At 40.9% G+C, this 18,714-nt stretch overlaps 2 protein-coding genes across 2 annotated transcripts; both read right to left on the bottom strand.

Moving 5' to 3' along the window:
• Nucleotides 1-4,426: 4,426 nt before the first annotated feature.
• Nucleotides 4,427-15,122, bottom strand: LOC149208365 (uncharacterized). Its single transcript, XM_089398317.1, has 4 exons — nt 14,460-15,122; nt 5,877-5,967; nt 4,867-5,780; nt 4,427-4,582 (listed from the first exon to the last, which is right to left on the bottom strand). Exons 1-4 carry the CDS (start codon nt 15,120-15,122, stop codon nt 4,427-4,429), a joined length of 1,824 nt encoding a protein of 607 aa, XP_089254443.1.
• A 1,616-nt stretch (nt 15,123-16,738) lies between these two features.
• On the bottom strand, nt 16,739-17,341 carry LOC149208366 (uncharacterized). The gene has a single exon (XM_089398318.1). The coding sequence runs from the start codon at nt 17,339-17,341 to the stop codon at nt 16,739-16,741; it is 603 nt and encodes a 200-aa protein (XP_089254444.1).
• Nucleotides 17,342-18,714: the final 1,373 nt, after the last annotated feature.

Genomic DNA, 18,714 nt, shown 5'->3' on the forward strand with positions numbered 1-18,714 from the left:
ACTGTTATATGTTATTTTATGCATGATTAGACCCTTAGGCGAAGATCATAACTTTTTTTAATTAGAAACTTCTTTAAGTTTGGGGATTTTGAGGATAAGGATTTGTAAAGGTCAGATCAGGCCTGAAATTGAAGAAACACCTTACCCCCACATCACATAGCCTTCTAGATGCAGAAACCTTATTCTAACATCCCTTAATATTGCCTCAGGTGAGACTGCAACCTGCACTAAGCGGGTTGTTTCCGAAACGGTCGGTAGTGTAGGGTTTTGTTGGTTAGCACAGCTAACTCTAAACCTGGGTCCAAGCCCCCTCAAGCCAAGAATGAGCTTCACCCCTATAATTTCAAACCCTTTAGTGAACTTCCTTCGTCATACCTATGCGAACCAAGACAATAGAAGAGAGTATAACATGTCTTGATCAATGTGTATAAATGAGCTTGATGTCTCTTCTATTTCTAGGCTTCCATCGAGGGTCCACTTGGGTTGAGGCCGACCTATCCAATTTTACATGTGCTTAGGGCTAACCTATTCCATTTTATCATAGTCATTGTTCCTTTGGTTGCAGATGGTTTTCCTTCACTATTGTTCCCTTGGTCGCAACCACTGTTCCCTTTTATCACAGTTGTTGTTCCTTTGGTCGCAGTTGTTGTACTATTGTTCCCTTAGTTACAATCATTGTTTCCTTCATCGCAGTCGTTGTTCGTTCCGTCACAATTGTTGTTCCTTCACATTTGTTCCCTTGGTTACAACCATTTCTCCTTTTTGTCACAGCTTGTTGTCCCATTTAGTTACAATTGTTGTTCCTTTGGTTGCAGTTGTTTCCCCTGCATTGTTGTTCCCTCTCGGCACACTTGTTGTTCCTTTAAGCCACAATTGTTGTTCCCTTATGGTTTTCACTTCCTTGAGTTATAACCAGGTTTTGTGTGGAATTATGTTGATTTTGTAGCACTTTTCCCACATCATGGTGACAAATATTATATCAATCCAATAACTATCATTGGAGAACACTCTATTTGACTTCTGAAAGTTCATCAGAAATTTAACAATATTGATATTGAAATTACACAAATTGTTCATGATATATCTTCTTAATTACCACCAGAGGAGATTCTTTTCTTCCTTATAGTCATGTGATCTACTTAACAAATAAAATTTTGGAGGCAAATAGCAATCTAAAAGGGTAGTTGTTACATTACCTTTTACGCCATCCCTAACTCTTAAGGAGTTGATGAGCCACCCCATTCGCTAATCCTTTATCATAATGAAATGAGAAAAGTTAAAAAGAGATAGGACTTTTTAGCAAAAGGATAGGAGGTCTCATCACGAGCTAGCCTACCATGATCATAGGACTTAATAAGGAAACATTACCATTATGGTCACTAAGCTAGCGCAATGGCCTTTAACACTTTAGTCAAGGGACAAGAGGTCTCATCACTAGTCGACTTGTTTTCCTCGCTAAGATCTGGTGAATGGCATTGTTATTAGCTGGTCACCATGCAGGAACAATGGCCTTTTGACAAAAAACTAGAAAAGTTAAGTTATGAATATCGTTTTATTCGAATGGGACACTAGCATGTCAATGGGACAAATGGAAACCCTTTCAAGGCTATGGATGCCTGCTGGCTGCAGAGGCTATTCCTATGGTATTGAAGTATACTTAAAACCACCCTACAAATATTTTCCTAATTTGTCACCCCTTTCTAATAGTAAAGGAGAATTGTTGCACTATCATGGAAATTTATCACATCACGAAGTTAGTAATTCATATATGTGTGAACAACTATTATTTCTAATATATCAGGAACATAATCTTAAAAATTTTCCTAGTCTACTTTTACTTTTTTTTTCTCTATTGGTGATATCTTGGTGCGAATTCACTTTACCCATGATTGGAGCTTTTTCCATGCTTTAATTTCCACACAAATTCTTTTTCGTCAGCATATCTCTACATCTAATACACCTTATCATCATGACAATCACCCATTACGGTAATTAATTTATTGATATGCCCATTATGGTAATTAATTTGTTGATATGCCACCTTTTTTTTCTTTTCTTTTTTGTAAGTAAAGGTGGTTCCATGCTTTTCTATTTATATTAAACAGGGAGATCAGATACACAGTTTTGGTGGCCTCAACCTGCCCCGTAGGGAAACCAGGTCTATTGGCCACCTAAGTTTGCTGTAAGCATTCCAAAAGCAAAATTTCACAAGTCTATCCATACTGGCAATGTATACAAAACACCATAAACTACCTATTAAACTACTAATTTGCATAAAGCTATAAAAAGGAAAAGTTCAGAGCATTACAACAGGGCCAAGGGAGCCTCATTTCTTTCTGATTTCATTCTGTTGGTCGATATCCATAGGGATTTCCACACGTCCCTCCTGACTAGTGTGGATGCTCCCTGTCCAGGACAGAACCTGAGCCATCTCCTCTAGTTTGTCATTTTGTCTGATCATGATAGTTTAAAAGTTTTTCATCTCCTTTTGTAGATTGAGCATCCCATTGGAAATCTCCGCCATCTCCTTTGCTACTTGTTCCATAGCCTTCACCAGGAGGCATTTGAGAACCCAATAGATGTGTAGAGACTGTTGTACAAGGTCAGTCTACCTCTCATATTTCTTGGGTCTCTGATCATCTCCGCCCATTCTTCTACCTCAGAATCCGACTCCCCTTCCAAAACATTAGATTCCAAATTTTGAATTATGCGCCTGATATCTTCATTCGTTCCTTCTTGGTAGGCTTGTGCCACTTCCTAAACCACCGACTAGGTGGTCCTTCTCCCTCTATGTCGGTTACCAGGGTCCTCCGTTTGCCTATCTTTCGAATTGCCTTGCCTAGGACGGCCTCTGCCTCCTCGTCCACGTCCACGACCCGGCTGCGCCATCCTTTTTCCTTTCTTCTCCTATAAATAGTCATCAATTACGGGTGTTAGCTTCTTAGACTTCTTATCTGCTTCTTCGCTTACCAGTTCCTTTTTGGTTGTTCCTCTGTATCTGCTGCAAGCCCCTACATGTTTTTGAGTCTGGCACTGCTCACCGTTCTCCCCGTATAATAGTTGAATTAAGCCCTCTGTCATGCGAGTCACGTATTGGGACAGGGCCATAATCTTCGGTCCCTGCTACCCCCCGGAATTTCCGCTCTTACCATGGGGTTTTTTTCTTGTTTTTCTATGTCATCCCTTACACTATACTCCCTGCTATCGTTTTCCTTTCCACCAAGATTATTCTCCCAAGACTGACCCATTTGGCTCTCACGGTGAATTGCAGAGGGGTGGCCTATCTCATTCCGGCCCTTATCATTACCAGGGATTTCACTATGATATAGCATATCCATACTACCTACAGAGATAGATAATGAGAGAACATAGGTTTCAGAAGGCACATACCCGAGGGCGCACACCTCCCAACTAATTCCTGTTGGTTGCAACCCGCTCTTCTCCTTCTTTGCCTCACCAGGAATGCCCTTTCTTCTGTCGTCCATCACCTTCATATAATTTTCTTTCACCACCCTGCTCTTTCTGCCTTTACCGCCTCCACTATTTCTAATCATCCACCTTCCACCTTTCCCACTCCGGTTTCTTGTATCATGTGTCGGCTTGGTAATCATTAATTTGTTTGGGAGAGTGATCTTATGCCTGCAGGCACCTCCTACTCTCCTTGCCTTGTAATGATTACTCTTGTCCTCCTCAACCACCCTGCTCCTCATCCCGATCGGGTGCCATCTGTCTCTACTGCCTTTGGGTCATGGCTTCATGATTGTCCTGATTGAGGATCATACTTAGCTGTTCTAGACCTGAGTCTTTAGCATGCATCTTCCATTTACTATCTATTTTCCTTCTTTTTTCCTGGCTTCCCCAGTTCGCCAGGAGGTCTGTTGCTCTGTTAGCCTCTCTTCTAACATGCTTGATAGTCATGTATTCAAATCTTCTTAGGATAACTTCTAGTTCTTGGATGAGGCTGGCCGTTCTCCAGCTCTGCGAAACTTTGTCCCATGATGCTCCATTATTTAATTTTTTGAGAATTTGTACAACCATCTGGGAGTCACCTTCCACTTCCAAGTTATTATATCCATTTCTGATAGCTATCTGTAACCCTTGACGAACTGCCATCAGTTCCGCCTCGTTGTTACTCATAAAGCCACCATTGTCTGCATATATCCATTTCATTCTTCCTTGATCATCCCTAAACAACCCTCCCATCCCTGCTGGGCCAGGGTTTCCTTTGGAGGCACCATCGAAGTTTAGCTTTATGAATCCAGCTGCTGGATGGGAAAAATGCTTATTGTCATTACACCTTGTCCTGGGTTCTTTCCATAACTGGGGAGCAACCATTCCTTGGTTCAGGTTTAGTCTCCTTAGAATCTGTTCCTCTTCCTATGTCACTTCCCAGTCTTCTCCATTCCAATTATCCGTTAAAATGGTTTCACGGATATGGCTTAAGGTTTTTTCCCAAATCTGGTTTTTTGTCATTTCTTTGTTTTGGAAGATTCTTCTGTTTCTTTCCTTCCAGATCATCCACATATTCATCCCCGCTGCCAGGCTCCAAGCGCGTTCTACCACTGGACTCGTGAATTGACCCCTTCCCCAAATTTTAATAGTGTTCTTGATGCTTTGTTGGTCTCTATGGGATTTTCCAAACAGCCTCCTAACCTCTTCCCACTGCTGCTGGGCTTCTGAACATGAGTTAAGTAGATGTTCTTGTGTTTCCTGTTCTTGTTTGCATAGAGGGCATCTGGGGGGGCCCTGAATGCCTCTCTTTTGGAGTTGGTCCCAAGTCAAGATTTTGCCTTTGATCACCAGCCATATGAAATGGGCTACTTTCGGCCACCAGTTACTATTCCATATTAGTTTCCAGGTATTTACCGTATCCTCTGGCTCACTAGTATTTAGAATATGGTAAGCCTCTTTAATAGAAAAATTCCCTTTTATTGTGTGTCCCCATCTTAGAATGTCTGGACCAGATCTTATGGGGATTCTCCTTGTTTGCATTTCCTTTTGATATGCCTCTTTTTGCTCTCCCGCTACTTGTTCCATCCATTCTTCTGGGCTTTTCCAGATTCTCCAAGCCTCATCCTGGCTCTCCCTTTTCCAGAAGTCCCTAACTAAATACATTCCTTTCTCCGCTGCTTCTTGACCTATGTCCGTTAGAGCTTGCAGGTTATTCATTTTTTCTCTTTGCTGCCAGGCCTCCTCCCAAAATCTTGCTAAGCTGCCATCCTTGACTTCCCAGAAAGCATGTTGGGATATCAAATCTTTGCTGAGCCTGGCTAGATTCCATATTGTCGACCCTTTCGGTGTCTCCCTTACCCTCAGGATTTCCTCTGGTTTTGTAGGCATCTTGTATTTGTTTGTCCATATTCTTTTCCATAGGTCGTTCCCTCCATTCAGCCACCACCACCACAGCTTGGCTCCCATTGCCTGATTTAGAACATAGGGATCTCTGAGTCCTAATCCTCCTTCCATCTTACATTTCACTAAATCTTTCCAGGATACCAAGGACCATTTTCTCTGATTCTTCTGGCTTCCCCATATAATTTTTTTGAAAATATCTGTCATCTTTGCACATGCTCCTTTTGGGGCTGCCATTGCTGATAATTGATAAGTAGGTATAGATTGGAGCACTGCCTTAACTAAAACTACTCTGCTCGCGAAGTTTAGAGTTCTGAAAGACCAATTATCTAATCTTCTAGCAATTTTCCAGATAGTTTGCTGCCAGTTTGAGATCCTCAAAGGGTTTAGGGCTAGAGGTGTTCCAAGATATCTGGTAGGAAGCTCCCCTGAGCAGAAACCCAAGGTTCTAGTCAAGAAATTTCAAATGTTTCCAGCAGTGTTAAAGAAATAAGTACAGGATTTATCATTATTAATTTGGGTACCTGAAGCAGTCATGAAAAGGTCTAAGATTGTTTTGATTCTGCGGGCTTCTCTGAGAGACACATTACAGAACAACATTATGTCGTCCACAAACTGCTGATGGTTAATAGGAAGGTTATTTCTGTTGGCATTATGGCTAAAGTGTTGTCCTTGATGGCAACCCATTCAGGTGATAGATCACAGTACTTCAAGTCAGCAACAGAGATTTATGATCAGCTATCAAATATTGAAGAAAATAAGGGGTACACAGGTACACCTTACATAAGGTGCGTACACGCAGGTCAGTGTTACATAAAGTGCATACATACCCGCAGTTATCCCGTTCAGGAGGTGCGTACCCCCAGTGCACACATTTCAAGGCAAAGAAATTCACATGTGGGGTTTTCTTATGTTTTACTCTTGGTATTTAGCCGACGGTATTACGTTATTATGGTGTCGGCTCGTGGTATTGATCCATGTTTTAAGGAAGAGCTTTCCTATATAAAGCAAAGGAGATCATTTGGCTTGAGCATGTTTTGGGTTGAATATCTTATGAGGGCTAGATCTGGTCTAGATCTAAATAAGGCGAATCTACTGATGGACCGAGATCTCTTCGGCGCATGTTCAGATCTGTAGATCTGACTGTCTGGGTTATTTCTGAAGTCTTGAAATCATCTATGCCCAAAGGTACGCAGGTACAGTGAGAGAAAAGTGCATACATACGCAGGAACGAAACGTTTCAGGTGCGCCGGTACACAGGCACAGAAGGGTTGCAGGTGCGGAGGTCCACAGGCAGTTCAATGGACTCAGAGCGAGGTACGCAGGCTAGCAGTTGAGCAGGGTGCGTACATAAGCAGGCTAGCAGTTGAGCAGGGTGCGTACTGTAAGCAGGCAAGCAGTTGAGCAGGGTGAGTACAGTAAGAAGGCCAGCAGTTGAGCAGGGTGCTTACGTAAGCAGGCGAGCAGTTGAGCAGGGTGCTTACTTCTCTTAAGATCTTTGTTTATCATTGTTGTGTTCTGGATTTGGTCCTATTATTGTTGATCTGGTTACTACAGTTGATTGGGTGATTCTCTTATACTTCATGATCATTTGATGCTTATGGATCCAGTTTGAAAATTTATGAAAAGTGGTCCTTGTAAGAAAAGAAGTAGGGGGTTGTAGCTCCCTTCCAGGAGAGACTGGAAAACGAGAGAGAGAGTTGTAGCTCTCTGCAGGTTGCAGCCTGCGTACTGGTAAAGGACTGCACCAGTACAAAACCATTGTAAAAGGAGTTTCTAATTTGAAAGAAGATAGAGACATATTGCAGCAGGTGGTTTTCACCCACATTGGGTTTCCACCTTACATCTTGTGTTCTTTGGTGTGACTATCTGTTTTCTTTTGTTCATGCTCATTATTTTATGGTACTGACATGCAAAAATATTTCAAAGAACAAATAAATAAGATTTATTAAAAGAATTAGATAATACTGATTCACCCCCCCTCTCAGTATTATTTCCAACAATTGGTATCAGAGCAGGTCCTTCAGAGAAGCTTGATCGCTTGAAGGTAGATCGTTCATCATGAGCAACTACGAGAGAGAAGCATCAATCAGGCCACCGGTTTTTGATGGGACAAACTTCAATTATTGGAAGGTAAGAGTTACTGCCTATCTTCAATCTCTTGGTACAGAAGTTTGGGACATTGTAGAGACAGGCTACGCTTTTCCTTCAGCTACTCCTACAGATGCAGCCGAGAAAATGAAGTATGAAACAAATGCGAAAGCAGTCAGTACTCTATTAGGATGTATATCTCAATCAGAATTCATGAAGGTAATGCACTATAAATCCACAAAAGAGATATGGGACAAAATTGTCACGAGCTATGAAGGAGATGAACAGGTAAAGCGTGCTAAACTTCAAACTCTCAGAATTCAGTATGAGACTCTCAAAATGTATAATGATGAAAGTGTGGCTAACTATTTTCTTCGGGTAGATGAGGTTGTTAACTGTATGAAAAATTTGGGTGAAGAAATAAAAGAGGCTATTGTAGTTGAAAAGGTTCTAAGATCATTGTCCCCCAAGTTTGATTCTAAAGTATCTGCAATAGAAGAAAAGGAAAATCTACGAATTCTTACTATGTCTCAGCTACATGGAATTCTAACTGCTTATGAAATGAGAAAGGGAGGTCCATCAGACAGAAGAGAAGCTCCTTTCAAGGCATCAGGCAAAGGAGATTATTATGAAGTGAGCCACGTCCCAGAAGAAGAGGAAGAAGAATCAAATTTTGTCAGAAATCTTCAAAGGGGTTCTGGAAGGTTCAGAGGTAAGTTACCTTTTAAATGCTTTCCTTGTGGAAGAGTAGGTCATTATGCTGCAAAATTTCCTTATAAGGATAAAGGAAAGGAACCTGTTAGATGGAACAAGAAACAGAATGCAAATAAGAAAAGCTACTACACTCATGAAGATAGTGATGGTCTATCAAACAGTGATGAAGATGAACAAGGTAATGAATATAAGTTGTTAATGGCATTTGAAGATGATGATTATATGGATGCTATAAATGTGGATAACCTTTATGATGAAATTACTAGACTCAAGAGATGTATAGAAGAAAAGAACATGATCATTGATACTCTACAATTTCAAATTGATGAAAAGGAAAAACATCTTGAAAAATTAGAAGGTGAAATTGTTGGTCTTAGAAAAGAGATTGAGAAAACAAAAGATATTAATCTCAAGTTTGTCAAAGGATCTGAAACTTTGGATGAGATTATCAATGTGCAGCGGTCTCCACTAAACAAGACAGGTCTGGGCTATAATGGAGAAACTTCTCAAGCATCCACCTCAAAAAGTTTTCTTGATGCAGCAAGAAGAAATGAGCAAAAGCACAATGAAGATCATCAGGTAAAGCAGGGACGAATTACAAACAGAAATTATCAAGGGAAATCCATCTTAAGGGTGAACAAAAGCTACAACCAGCCACAGGTAAAATCTTCTCAATTTGGTTCAAGAATAGATGACAATAGAAATTACAATCAATTGGCTGGTAGATTCGATAACCGCAGAAGTTTCTTCAATGGACAATGCTTTTCTTGCCATAACTTTGGTCACAAAGCAGCTCAATGTGTTGCATATAAAACGATCATGACTAGGGAAGCTCAAAAACAAAGAAGTATGACGGGGATTACAAAAAGAACCTATAACAACTTTTCGGTTCTTGAAAATGAAGTTGAATGTTCTATTTGCAATAACTTTGGTCATGAAGACTCTGAATGCAGGAGCAGGTTTCAGCAGAAAAAGGAACAAGCCTCAAGCACCAAAACATGGAGAATAAAGGAACCTCAAACAAAAATATGTGGGATAGCATTTTATGCAGAAGGACAGGAAAATCTATGGTACATTGATAGTGGATGTTCGAAGCATATGACAGGTGATAAAGAAAAACTTGAGTCTTACTCTACTCTAGAAAAGGAAAAGAAAGTCTCTTTTGGAAATGGTACTCCTACAACTATAAAAGGAAAAGGCATTGCTCAGTTAAAAGAAAAGGTCAAGGCTGGAAATGTTTTGTATGTTGATGGATTGAAGCATAATCTTCTAAGTGTCAGCCAGATGTGTGATCAAAGAACCGAGGTTATATTCAGATCAAATGGATGTCTTGTTCGTGATCTTGATACATGTAAAACAGTGATCAAAGGCAAAAGAACTCCAAATAATCTGTACATATTTGAAGAAGGACAACAACAATGCTATCTGAGCAAGGATGATGAGCATTGGTTATGGCATCAGAGGTTGGGACATCTAAGCTTTTCACAAATAAGGAAAGCATGCAAATATCAGGCAGTTCGCGATCTTCCAGATATCAAAATTCCTGACAACACCATATGCAAATCATGTCAGTTTGGAAAACAAACCAGAACTAACTTTCCAGAGAAAGAAGGATCAGCTAGCATGCCTCTTGAGCTAGTACATACAGATACATGTGGTCCTTTCAGGAAAAGAACACCTCGAGGAGAAGAATACTTGATATTATTCATTGACGATTTCTCCAGGTTTGTCTGGTTAGGACTTATGAAGCACAAATATGAAGCATTCGAAAAATTCAAATCCTTCAAAGCCTTGGTTGAAAATGAATCAGGTCACAAAATTAAGTGCCTCAGATCCGACAGAGGCGGGGAATTTACTTCAAATGAATTTTTTGATTTCTGTGAAGAACATGGGATAAGAAGAGAATTCTCTATAGCAAGAACTCCTCAGCAAAATGGAGTTGTGGAAAGAATGAACAGAACAATCCAACAAATGGCTCGTGCTATGCTTGATGAGTCAGGAACTCCCGCAACTTTCTGGGGTGAAGCTGCACATGCTGCAGTTGTTATTCTCAACAAAACAAATGTCCGGGTGAACAGCACTCAAACTCCTCATGAGCTCTGGAGTGGTAGGACTCCTTCAGTAAAGCACTTCAAAATCTTTGGGAGCAAATGCTATATCAAGAATACTGATGAGCAGCTTGGCAAACTTGAACCTAGAGCAGATGAAGGCATTCTCCTTGGTTACTCTCCACATAGCAAAACATACAAATGCTACAATAAAAGACTTGGAAGAATTGTTGACAGCATTGATGTAGTGGTTGATGAGAAGGGATACATTCCTAGGCAAGTACATCATGAAGACATCGAAGAAGATGAAGGCTACCCCCAACGACAGAATGATGAAGAAGAAGAACCTCAAGAAGAACCTCAAGAAGAACCAGAGGAGCAAACAAGAATAGAAGAAAAGACACCATCCAGATATGTTCAGAAGAATCATCCAGAATCTCAGATTATGGGGCAGAAAGAAGCAGGTGTACAAACAAGAAGAACAATTGCAGAAGCTTCAAGCTATTTGGCATTACTCTCTTCTACTGAACCACAAAATGTGAAAGAGGCATGCGAAGATGAATGTTGGTGAAAGCAATGGATGAAGAACTTGAGAAGATCGAAAAGAACAACACTTGGGAGCTAGTTCCTAGACCAAAAGATAAGAATGTTATCGGAACAAAATGGGTCTTCAAAAATAAATTGAATGAAAATGGAGAAGTAATTAGAAACAAAGCCAGACTTGTTTGTAAAGGGTATGCGCAGCAAGAAGGAATAGACTTTGAAGAAGCCTTTGCTCCTGTTGCAAGACTTGAGGCCATCCGAATGTTCCTTGCTCTCTCAAGTTTTCAAAAATTCAAAGTATTTCAAATGGACGTGAAATCAGCCTTTCTGAATGGAGACTTGGAAGAAGAAGTGTACATTGAACAGCCATATGGGTTCATTCTTGGAAATGATCCAAATCTTGTATGCATATTGAAGAAGGCTCTCTATGGTCTCAAACAAGCTCCAAGGGCTTGGTACTACCGTTTGGACAAATATCTTCATCAACAAGGCTTTTCAAAAGGATCAGCAGATAGCAATCTTTATATAAAAGTTGAAAATGACAAATTGCTAATACTTGTTGTGTATGTAGATGACATTATTTTTGGGAGCAATGAAGAAGCTATGAGTCAAAGTTTTTCCTTGGTCATGCAGAAAGAATTTGAAATGTCCTTGCTAGGAGAACTGACATATTTCCTTGGTTTGCAAATCCAACAAAAAGAAGGAGGAATCTTTTTATCTCAAACCAAGTATCTCATACAGATTTTGAAGAAATATGGTATGGAAGATGCAAAGCTAGTATGTACACCCATGGTCACAGGATGTAGCCTCAGTGAAAATGATGAATCTGCAGCAGTACATCAACCAACCTACAGATCTATGATTGGAAGTTTACTTTATTTGACAGGTACCCGACCGGACATCATGCATGCAGTTGGAATAGTTGGAAGATTTCAGACAAATCCGAAGGAGACTCATCTTCAGGCAGTGAAGAGAATTTTCAAATATCTTCAAGGGACTCAAAATTATGGCTTATGGTATCCTAGAGATACAGATCTTACACTTCATGCTTATACAAATGCAGATTGGGCCGGAAGCGTGGATGACAGGAAAAGCACAAGTGGTGGTGCGTTCTTTATGGGTTCCAGACTGGTATCTTGGTTCAGCAAGAAACAGAGTTCAATTTCCTTGTCTACAGCTGAAGTGGAATATGTTGCTGCTGCATCTTGTTGCACCCAACTCCTTTAGATGATGCAGACTTTGCAGGATTTTCAAATCACTTGTACACCACCAATCCCCATCTTATGTGATAACACAAGTGCAATCAGCATCTCAAAGAATCCTGTTATGCATTCAAAAACCAAGCACATACCAATCAAGTACCATTTTCTCCGGGAACAAGTGCTTGAACAGAAGGTCAAGTTGGAGTATGTTCCTTCTAAGGAACAAGTTGCTGATATTCTCACCAAACCATTGCCCAGGGACACTTTTGAATACCTCAGGAAAAAGCTGGGGGTTGTTGATGCATCATCTTGTTGTTGAACCTCTTCTGATTGATGGTATAGGTTCAGGGGGAGCATATAATGCATTGTTGGCATTATGGAGGATGTGCAGAAGGAGATCTTGGAAGTAGCTGCAATATGTCTCTATCTCTTTCATGGTGGATTATGGTTCTTCGTTGCAGATCTGGTTCATGATCAGGGGGAGCATGTTCTTAGGGGGAGCATAACCCTTTGCCCTTGATGTCAAAGGGGAAGAATGGAGCTGAAGCTTTGAGGTTGCCATCAAGTCAAAAGGGGGAGATTGTTGGCATTATGGCTAAAGTGTTGTCCTTGATGGCAACCCATTCAGGTGATAGATCACAGTACTTCAAGTCAGCAGCAGAGATTGATGATCAGCTATCAAATATTGAAGAAAATAAGGGGTACGCAGGTACACCTTACATAAGGTGCGTACACGCAGGTCAGTGTTACATAAAGTGCGTACATACCCGCAGTTATCCCGTTCAGGAGGTGCGTACCCCCAGTGCACACATTTCAAGGCAAAGAAATTCACATGTGGGGTTTTCTTATGTTTTACTCTTGGTATTTAGCCGACGGTATTGGGTTATTATGGTGTCGGCTCGTGGTATTGATCCATGTTTTAAGGAAGAGCTTTCCTATATAAAGCAAAGGAGATCATTTGGCTTGAGCATGTTTTTGGTTGAATATCTTATGAGGGCTAGATCTGGTCTAGATCTAAATAAGGCGAATCTACTGATGGACCGAGATCTCTTCGGCGCATGTTCAGATCTGTAGATCTGACTGTCTGGGTTATTTCTGAAGTCTTGAAATCATCTATGCCCGAAGGTACGTAGGTACAGTGAGAGAAAAGTGCGTACATATGTAGGAACGAAGCGTTTCAGGTGCGCCGGTACGTAGGCACAGAAGGGTTGCAGGTGCGGAGGTCCGCAGGCAGTTCAATGGACTTAGAGCAAGGTACGCAGGCTAGCTGTTGAGTAGGGTGCGTACATAAGCAGGCTAGCAGTTGAGCATGGTGCATACTGTAAGCAGGCAAGTAGTTGAGCAGGGTGAGTACAGTAAGCAGGCCAGCAGTTGAGCAGGGTGCTTACGTAAGCAGGCGAGCAGTTGAGCAGGGTGCTTACTTCTCTTAAGATCTTTGTTTATCATTGTTGTGTTCTGGATTTGGTCCTATTATTATTGATCTGGTTACTACAGTTGATTGGGTGATTCTCTTATACTTGATGATCATTTGATGCTTATGGATCCAGTTTGAAAATTTATGAAAAGTGGTCCTTGTAAGAAAAGAAGTAGGGGGTTGTAGCTCCCTTCTAGGAGAGACTGGAAAACGAGAGAGAGAGTTGTAGCTCTCTGCAGGTTGCAGCCTGCGTACTGGTAAAGGACTGCACCAGTACAAAACCATTGTAAAAGGAGTTTCTAATTTGAAAGAAGATAGAGACATATTGCAGCAGGTGGTTTTCACCCACATTGGGTTTCCACCTTACATCTTGTGTTCTTTGGTGTGACTATCTGTTTTCTTTTGTTCATGCTCATTATTTTATGGTACTGACATGCAAAAATAATTCAAAGAACAAATAAAGAAGATTTATTAAAAGAATTAGATAATACTGATTCACCTGCCCTCTCAGTATTATTTCCAACAATTTCCCCAAATTTTGATTCCTTTGAGCTTCTTTTCTCTGACTTCTTTTTTGATATATCTTCCTAACCCTTCTACCGCAATGATGAAAAGGAAAGGGGATAGAGGGTCCCCTTGACAGAGACCTCTGGATGCTTTAAAGGTCTGGGAGGGGGTACCATTCACCAGGATGGAGAAATTGGTAGACGAGATCATGGCCGATATCCATTCTATCCATCTATTGCAGAAGCCAAAAGCTCTTAAATCTTCTCTCAGGTAATTCCAGTTTAGATGGTCATAGGCTTTAGATAGATCAAGTTTAATCATCATACCTACTTCCTTTTTTACTTTTAAAGAATGAACCACTTCTTGGGAGACCACTAGCCCATCTAAGATTTGACGACCTTCAACGAAGCCAGTTTGCTCCGGGGATATAATACTTGATAACAGAGGCTTGAGTCTTTTAGCCATTAGGGTGGCTATGATCTTATATATCACATTACATAAGGCAATCGGTCTAAAACCCTGGGGAACTTCTGACTTAGCTTCTTTAGGGATTAAGGATAAAAGGGTTGATTTTAGACTTGTACATACCTTTTGGTTCCTTCTTGACTCTTCCACAACATCCAGGATGTCTTGGCCTAGGAAGTCCCAACCGGCTTGATAGAATTCCGTTGTGAATCCATCTGGGCCTGGGGCCTTATTCTTTTTCATTCCCTTCACTATCTCTTCTACTTCTTCCAAAGTGGCTGCCCTCATCAATGCCAGATTTTGTTCTCTAGTTATCCTGCTCAGAATCTCATTGCAAATTCTTCCAATGGCTTCCCCTCGGTCGACTCTTGGTTCCGTGAGAAGATCCTTAAAATGCTGCACCAAGACTTGTTCTATTTCCTCATGCTCCATAACTCTTGTTCCTGCATCATTTTTAATGGAAAAGATTCGATTTCTTTGCCTTCTTTGGATCATTGCTTGGTGGAAGAACTTTGTATTCCGTTCCCCTTCCCTTAACCAGTTCACCCTGGATTTTTGCCTCCACAAGATTTCTTCTTGTTTTTGCCTCTCTTCTAGTTGCCCTATTAGGATTCCTTCCTCTTTAGCCAGATCTTCACTTCTCCCGGTGTTTATTATTTCTTGTTGGATTTGCTTCATCTTCTGTTCTAGCATCTGCTTATCTTTGAGAATATGTCCGAATTCTTCCTTGTTCCATTTCTTAATGTTCCCTTTCAAGTCTTTCAGTTTCATCTGGAACGTTTGCATTTTGTTTCTTCCTTTCTAGCTACTTTGTTTCCACCAGTCTTCCACCTTCTTCATAAAGTTTTTATCTCTGAGCCAAAATGCTTCGAATCTGAAGGGCTTTCTCTTTGGACTGGCTTTTATATCCATTTCTGCTTTAATCGGCGAGTGATCCGATCCCATTCCCGGAAGAATTTCAGCTTCAATGAAAATGTCCCAATTCATAATCTGCTCTGACAGTAGGAATCGATCTAATCTGGAGGCGATATGTTGTCTGCATCCCCTCCTGTTATTCCAAGTATATATTTCGTTTATTGTCTGTATGTCTACAAGTCTTTGAGCTTCTATCTAGTCCCCAAAGGCTTCCATATCTGTCTCTGTTCTTCTAAGCTTGCCCTTTTTTTCACTTAGAGATTTTATCATATTGAAATCTCCGCCCACTATCCATGGAGAAGCCGGATACATAGATCACATGACTGCTAGGTCCTGAAGAAATGCCCTGCGTTCATTTTGTATATGGGGCCCGTATACATTTGATATCAAAATCCATTCTTGAGATCCTAAGAGTCTAAATCTTCCTGAGAGGATGCGAGGGATGCTGGTCCAATCTTCAAATTGGACTTCCTCTGGGTTCCACAGGATAGCAACACCCCCTGCACTCCCTGTCGCATCTTGACCAATTATCTCATAATGTGGCTTGAAATTTTCCATCACTGCCTTTAGCTTGCTTTCCTATAATTTTGTTTCTTGGATTAGCATGATATTTGGCTTATCTCTCTTGAGTCTTTCTTTCAAATACCTTTGTTTTCCCTTACTGTTTAATCCTCTGATATTCCAGGTTGTGATGATCATTTAAAAAGTTTAAAGAGTTGTTGGAAGACCTTCGACAATGGTATAACTTTCCCTGAGTTCACTAGCATCTCTCCTACCATTTGAATGGTTTCACTCATAGGTTTCCTTCCTCTTTTTCTTCCTCCTTTCCCTGTGGCTCTTGTTTCTGTGTTCTGATCTCCTTGCGATCTGAGTTGCTTCGGCTGCGTCGTTGTCCTGCTTCCTCGTTTTTCCTTGTATCTTTGGAATACGTCTTTATAGAGTTGTTTCTGATCATCTGGTATAAACCGTTCATCCAGGTGCTTCCATTCCTGTAAAACTTTTCTCATGATCTGTTCCTCCTCTCCTTCTTGTTCCTGTTGTGGGTCTATTTCCATTTGGATCTGTTCTTGGGCTTGATCTTGTTCCCTTTCTTCCTTCCCTTTTTCTTTCCCTTTTTCCTTCTCCGTTGCTGTGTTGTATGTTTCCTTGTGTTCCTTCCTGTTTTCATTCCGGACTTCTCTTGTTTCTTCTTCCTCCTCTTCACCTTCTGCTTCCATTTCTAGGTCTCGCAGGATTTCAAACTGATTCTGACTCTTCTGATGGTCTTCTGGGTAGGAAGGGTTGAGTTTGGACTTTCCTTTTTGGGATCTCTTTCTCCTCTGTACTTCTGTGAATCCTCCCTTGTTTCCTTCATTCATCTTCCTCACCTGTTCTATACTCTTCTGCTCCGCACCTTGATTTGTTGGATTGTTGCCATCATTCAGCGGACAACGTTTAAACAAGTGGCCATACTCATGGCACTGTCTACACCTGAAATGGATGTGTTCTTAATCAACTGGCTGCTGCCATACTTCATCGTGGTATTCTATTTCAATGTGATCTGGCAATGGTTCTATGACGTTCATGTACACACAGATCCTGGCGTAAGATGTGTATCTGCCTCTTTTGGTAGTCTCTACTACCTTCACAAAGGTTCCAATTGAGTTCCCTATTCCTTCTAAAATATCTGGATCCCAAAACTCTATCGGGAGTCCAAAAAGCCTAACCCAAACTGGTGGTGCTAGCATCCTTTCCTTTTCCGGGTTATAACACTCTTCCCATTGCCTCATGAATAGTCCTGCATTGTTGAGGAAATATGGTCCTTCTTCAAAAACCCTTTCCTTATCCTCCAGGTTTGTAAATATTACAGTGAAAAAACCCTTTTGCCCTAGTTTAAGATCTATATGACCTTTAGGTTTCCACTTTTGTTGTATCCATTTCATCAGATCTTTCTCAGACGGCCATGTTCCTATAAACTTGCAGATAAGTGCGTGGTCTTTCATATACCCTCTATACTCTTCTAATTTGTTATTCGGAACTACGAACCTGGGTTTTTTGGTTGCCCTCGGCAGAAATTTGTTTCCTGATCTCGCTTGCCATGCTTCTCCCATTATCAGTGCTGTCTTGCCATGATTCCTAAGCCCACCGTTTGTGCCGGCTCGACTTGACTCTCCTACTGTGATCTCCTTATAGGAGGGGATCTCTCCCCCCCGCTCATTTCAGTCATAGCCTTGCAGACTGGCTTGAACTCTCCGCTTCTGCCCTTTCTTTAATTGGCATTGTTTTGTTGTGAAATCCTGCAGGTGGGCGCAAGGGCCCTTGCTCCTGGTCAAGAGCCGATCCGCCTGGCTTCCTAGTCTCAAACCCTAACCCTTCTACCTCCCACCATCCGTGGTTAATTCGTTAGCCACTCTGTTGATATTCCACCTTTACTTTTATCGTTGGGTGGTGAAAAATCACACGTATGACAAGATGTTCACAAGCTTAATTATTGCAGTAACTCTGCCTCCATGTGTTTATATTTATTTCCTAGTAATTTCAGAGTGATTGTTACTTTTTGAAATTTTTATCGGCAAAAAATTGTGAACACAACTTCATATTACTCTTTAGAAATAGCAGAGATGGGTAGTTGATCGATTCACAGAGAACTAGCCCAACTAAGAATCTTTGAACTGGCACGTAGTAGCTTGAAGCGAGTGGGTTGGATAGAGTGTTTTTCCCGATTACAGAGATTCGATAATACCTTCGCTTTGAAAGTTTTACAAAATCTAAGTAATGGGACAAGTACAGTAAAGGGCAGGCGTGTACAAGTTAATGAAACAATTATGTCCAAAGTTACATGCCTTCCTATGGAAGGTGAAAAATGGCTTGACAAGCATACTCCAATGTAGAGTGAAACATTGTTGTTTTTAGACCCCGAATAAGAACTTATTCAGAAAGGAAAACGATACAATCTTTCTTCATTTTCAAAACCTTGGAGGGAATTGGCAGGAATAGTTCAAATATATATCACTTGTGATGGTCGGTGCGATGTGGTCAGGCCTTGACATTTGAAGTTGTTGGCGGCACTCAAACAGAAGGTAATTCTAAACTTACCTTACTTTTTGAATGAACTTTTGCATGAAATTTCTTGAAGATTTAAAAGTTCCAAATATGAAACTCCATTGGAAAGCCACCATTGTCTTATAAAATTGATAGTTGTTAGAGAATTGAACTGAGTTCACTTAAGTTGGAATGAGTTTGTGGAAAACACTGAGCTTCCACCACAAATTGAAACACCTTCTCTACAGTCTGAGTGACCATTAGAAAATGAAGAGGCCAACATGGAAAGGGAAGGAATTACACAGGGGAAATCACAGATCCTAGCTCCAAAAAATCTAACCAGGGCCGAAAAGAGAATAACCTCCCTTCTGGTATCCCTACCTGCTAAATGAAGAAGGTCATCCAGACTAGCTAAAACAAGGAATCCTATGGATCGTTATGT

This window comes from Pinus tabuliformis, chromosome 1_2 (assembly GCF_031772625.1).
Source record: "Pinus tabuliformis cultivar Carrire ecotype Pingquan chromosome 1_2, CPIR1, whole genome shotgun sequence".
NCBI lineage: Eukaryota > Viridiplantae > Streptophyta > Pinopsida > Pinales > Pinaceae > Pinus > Pinus tabuliformis.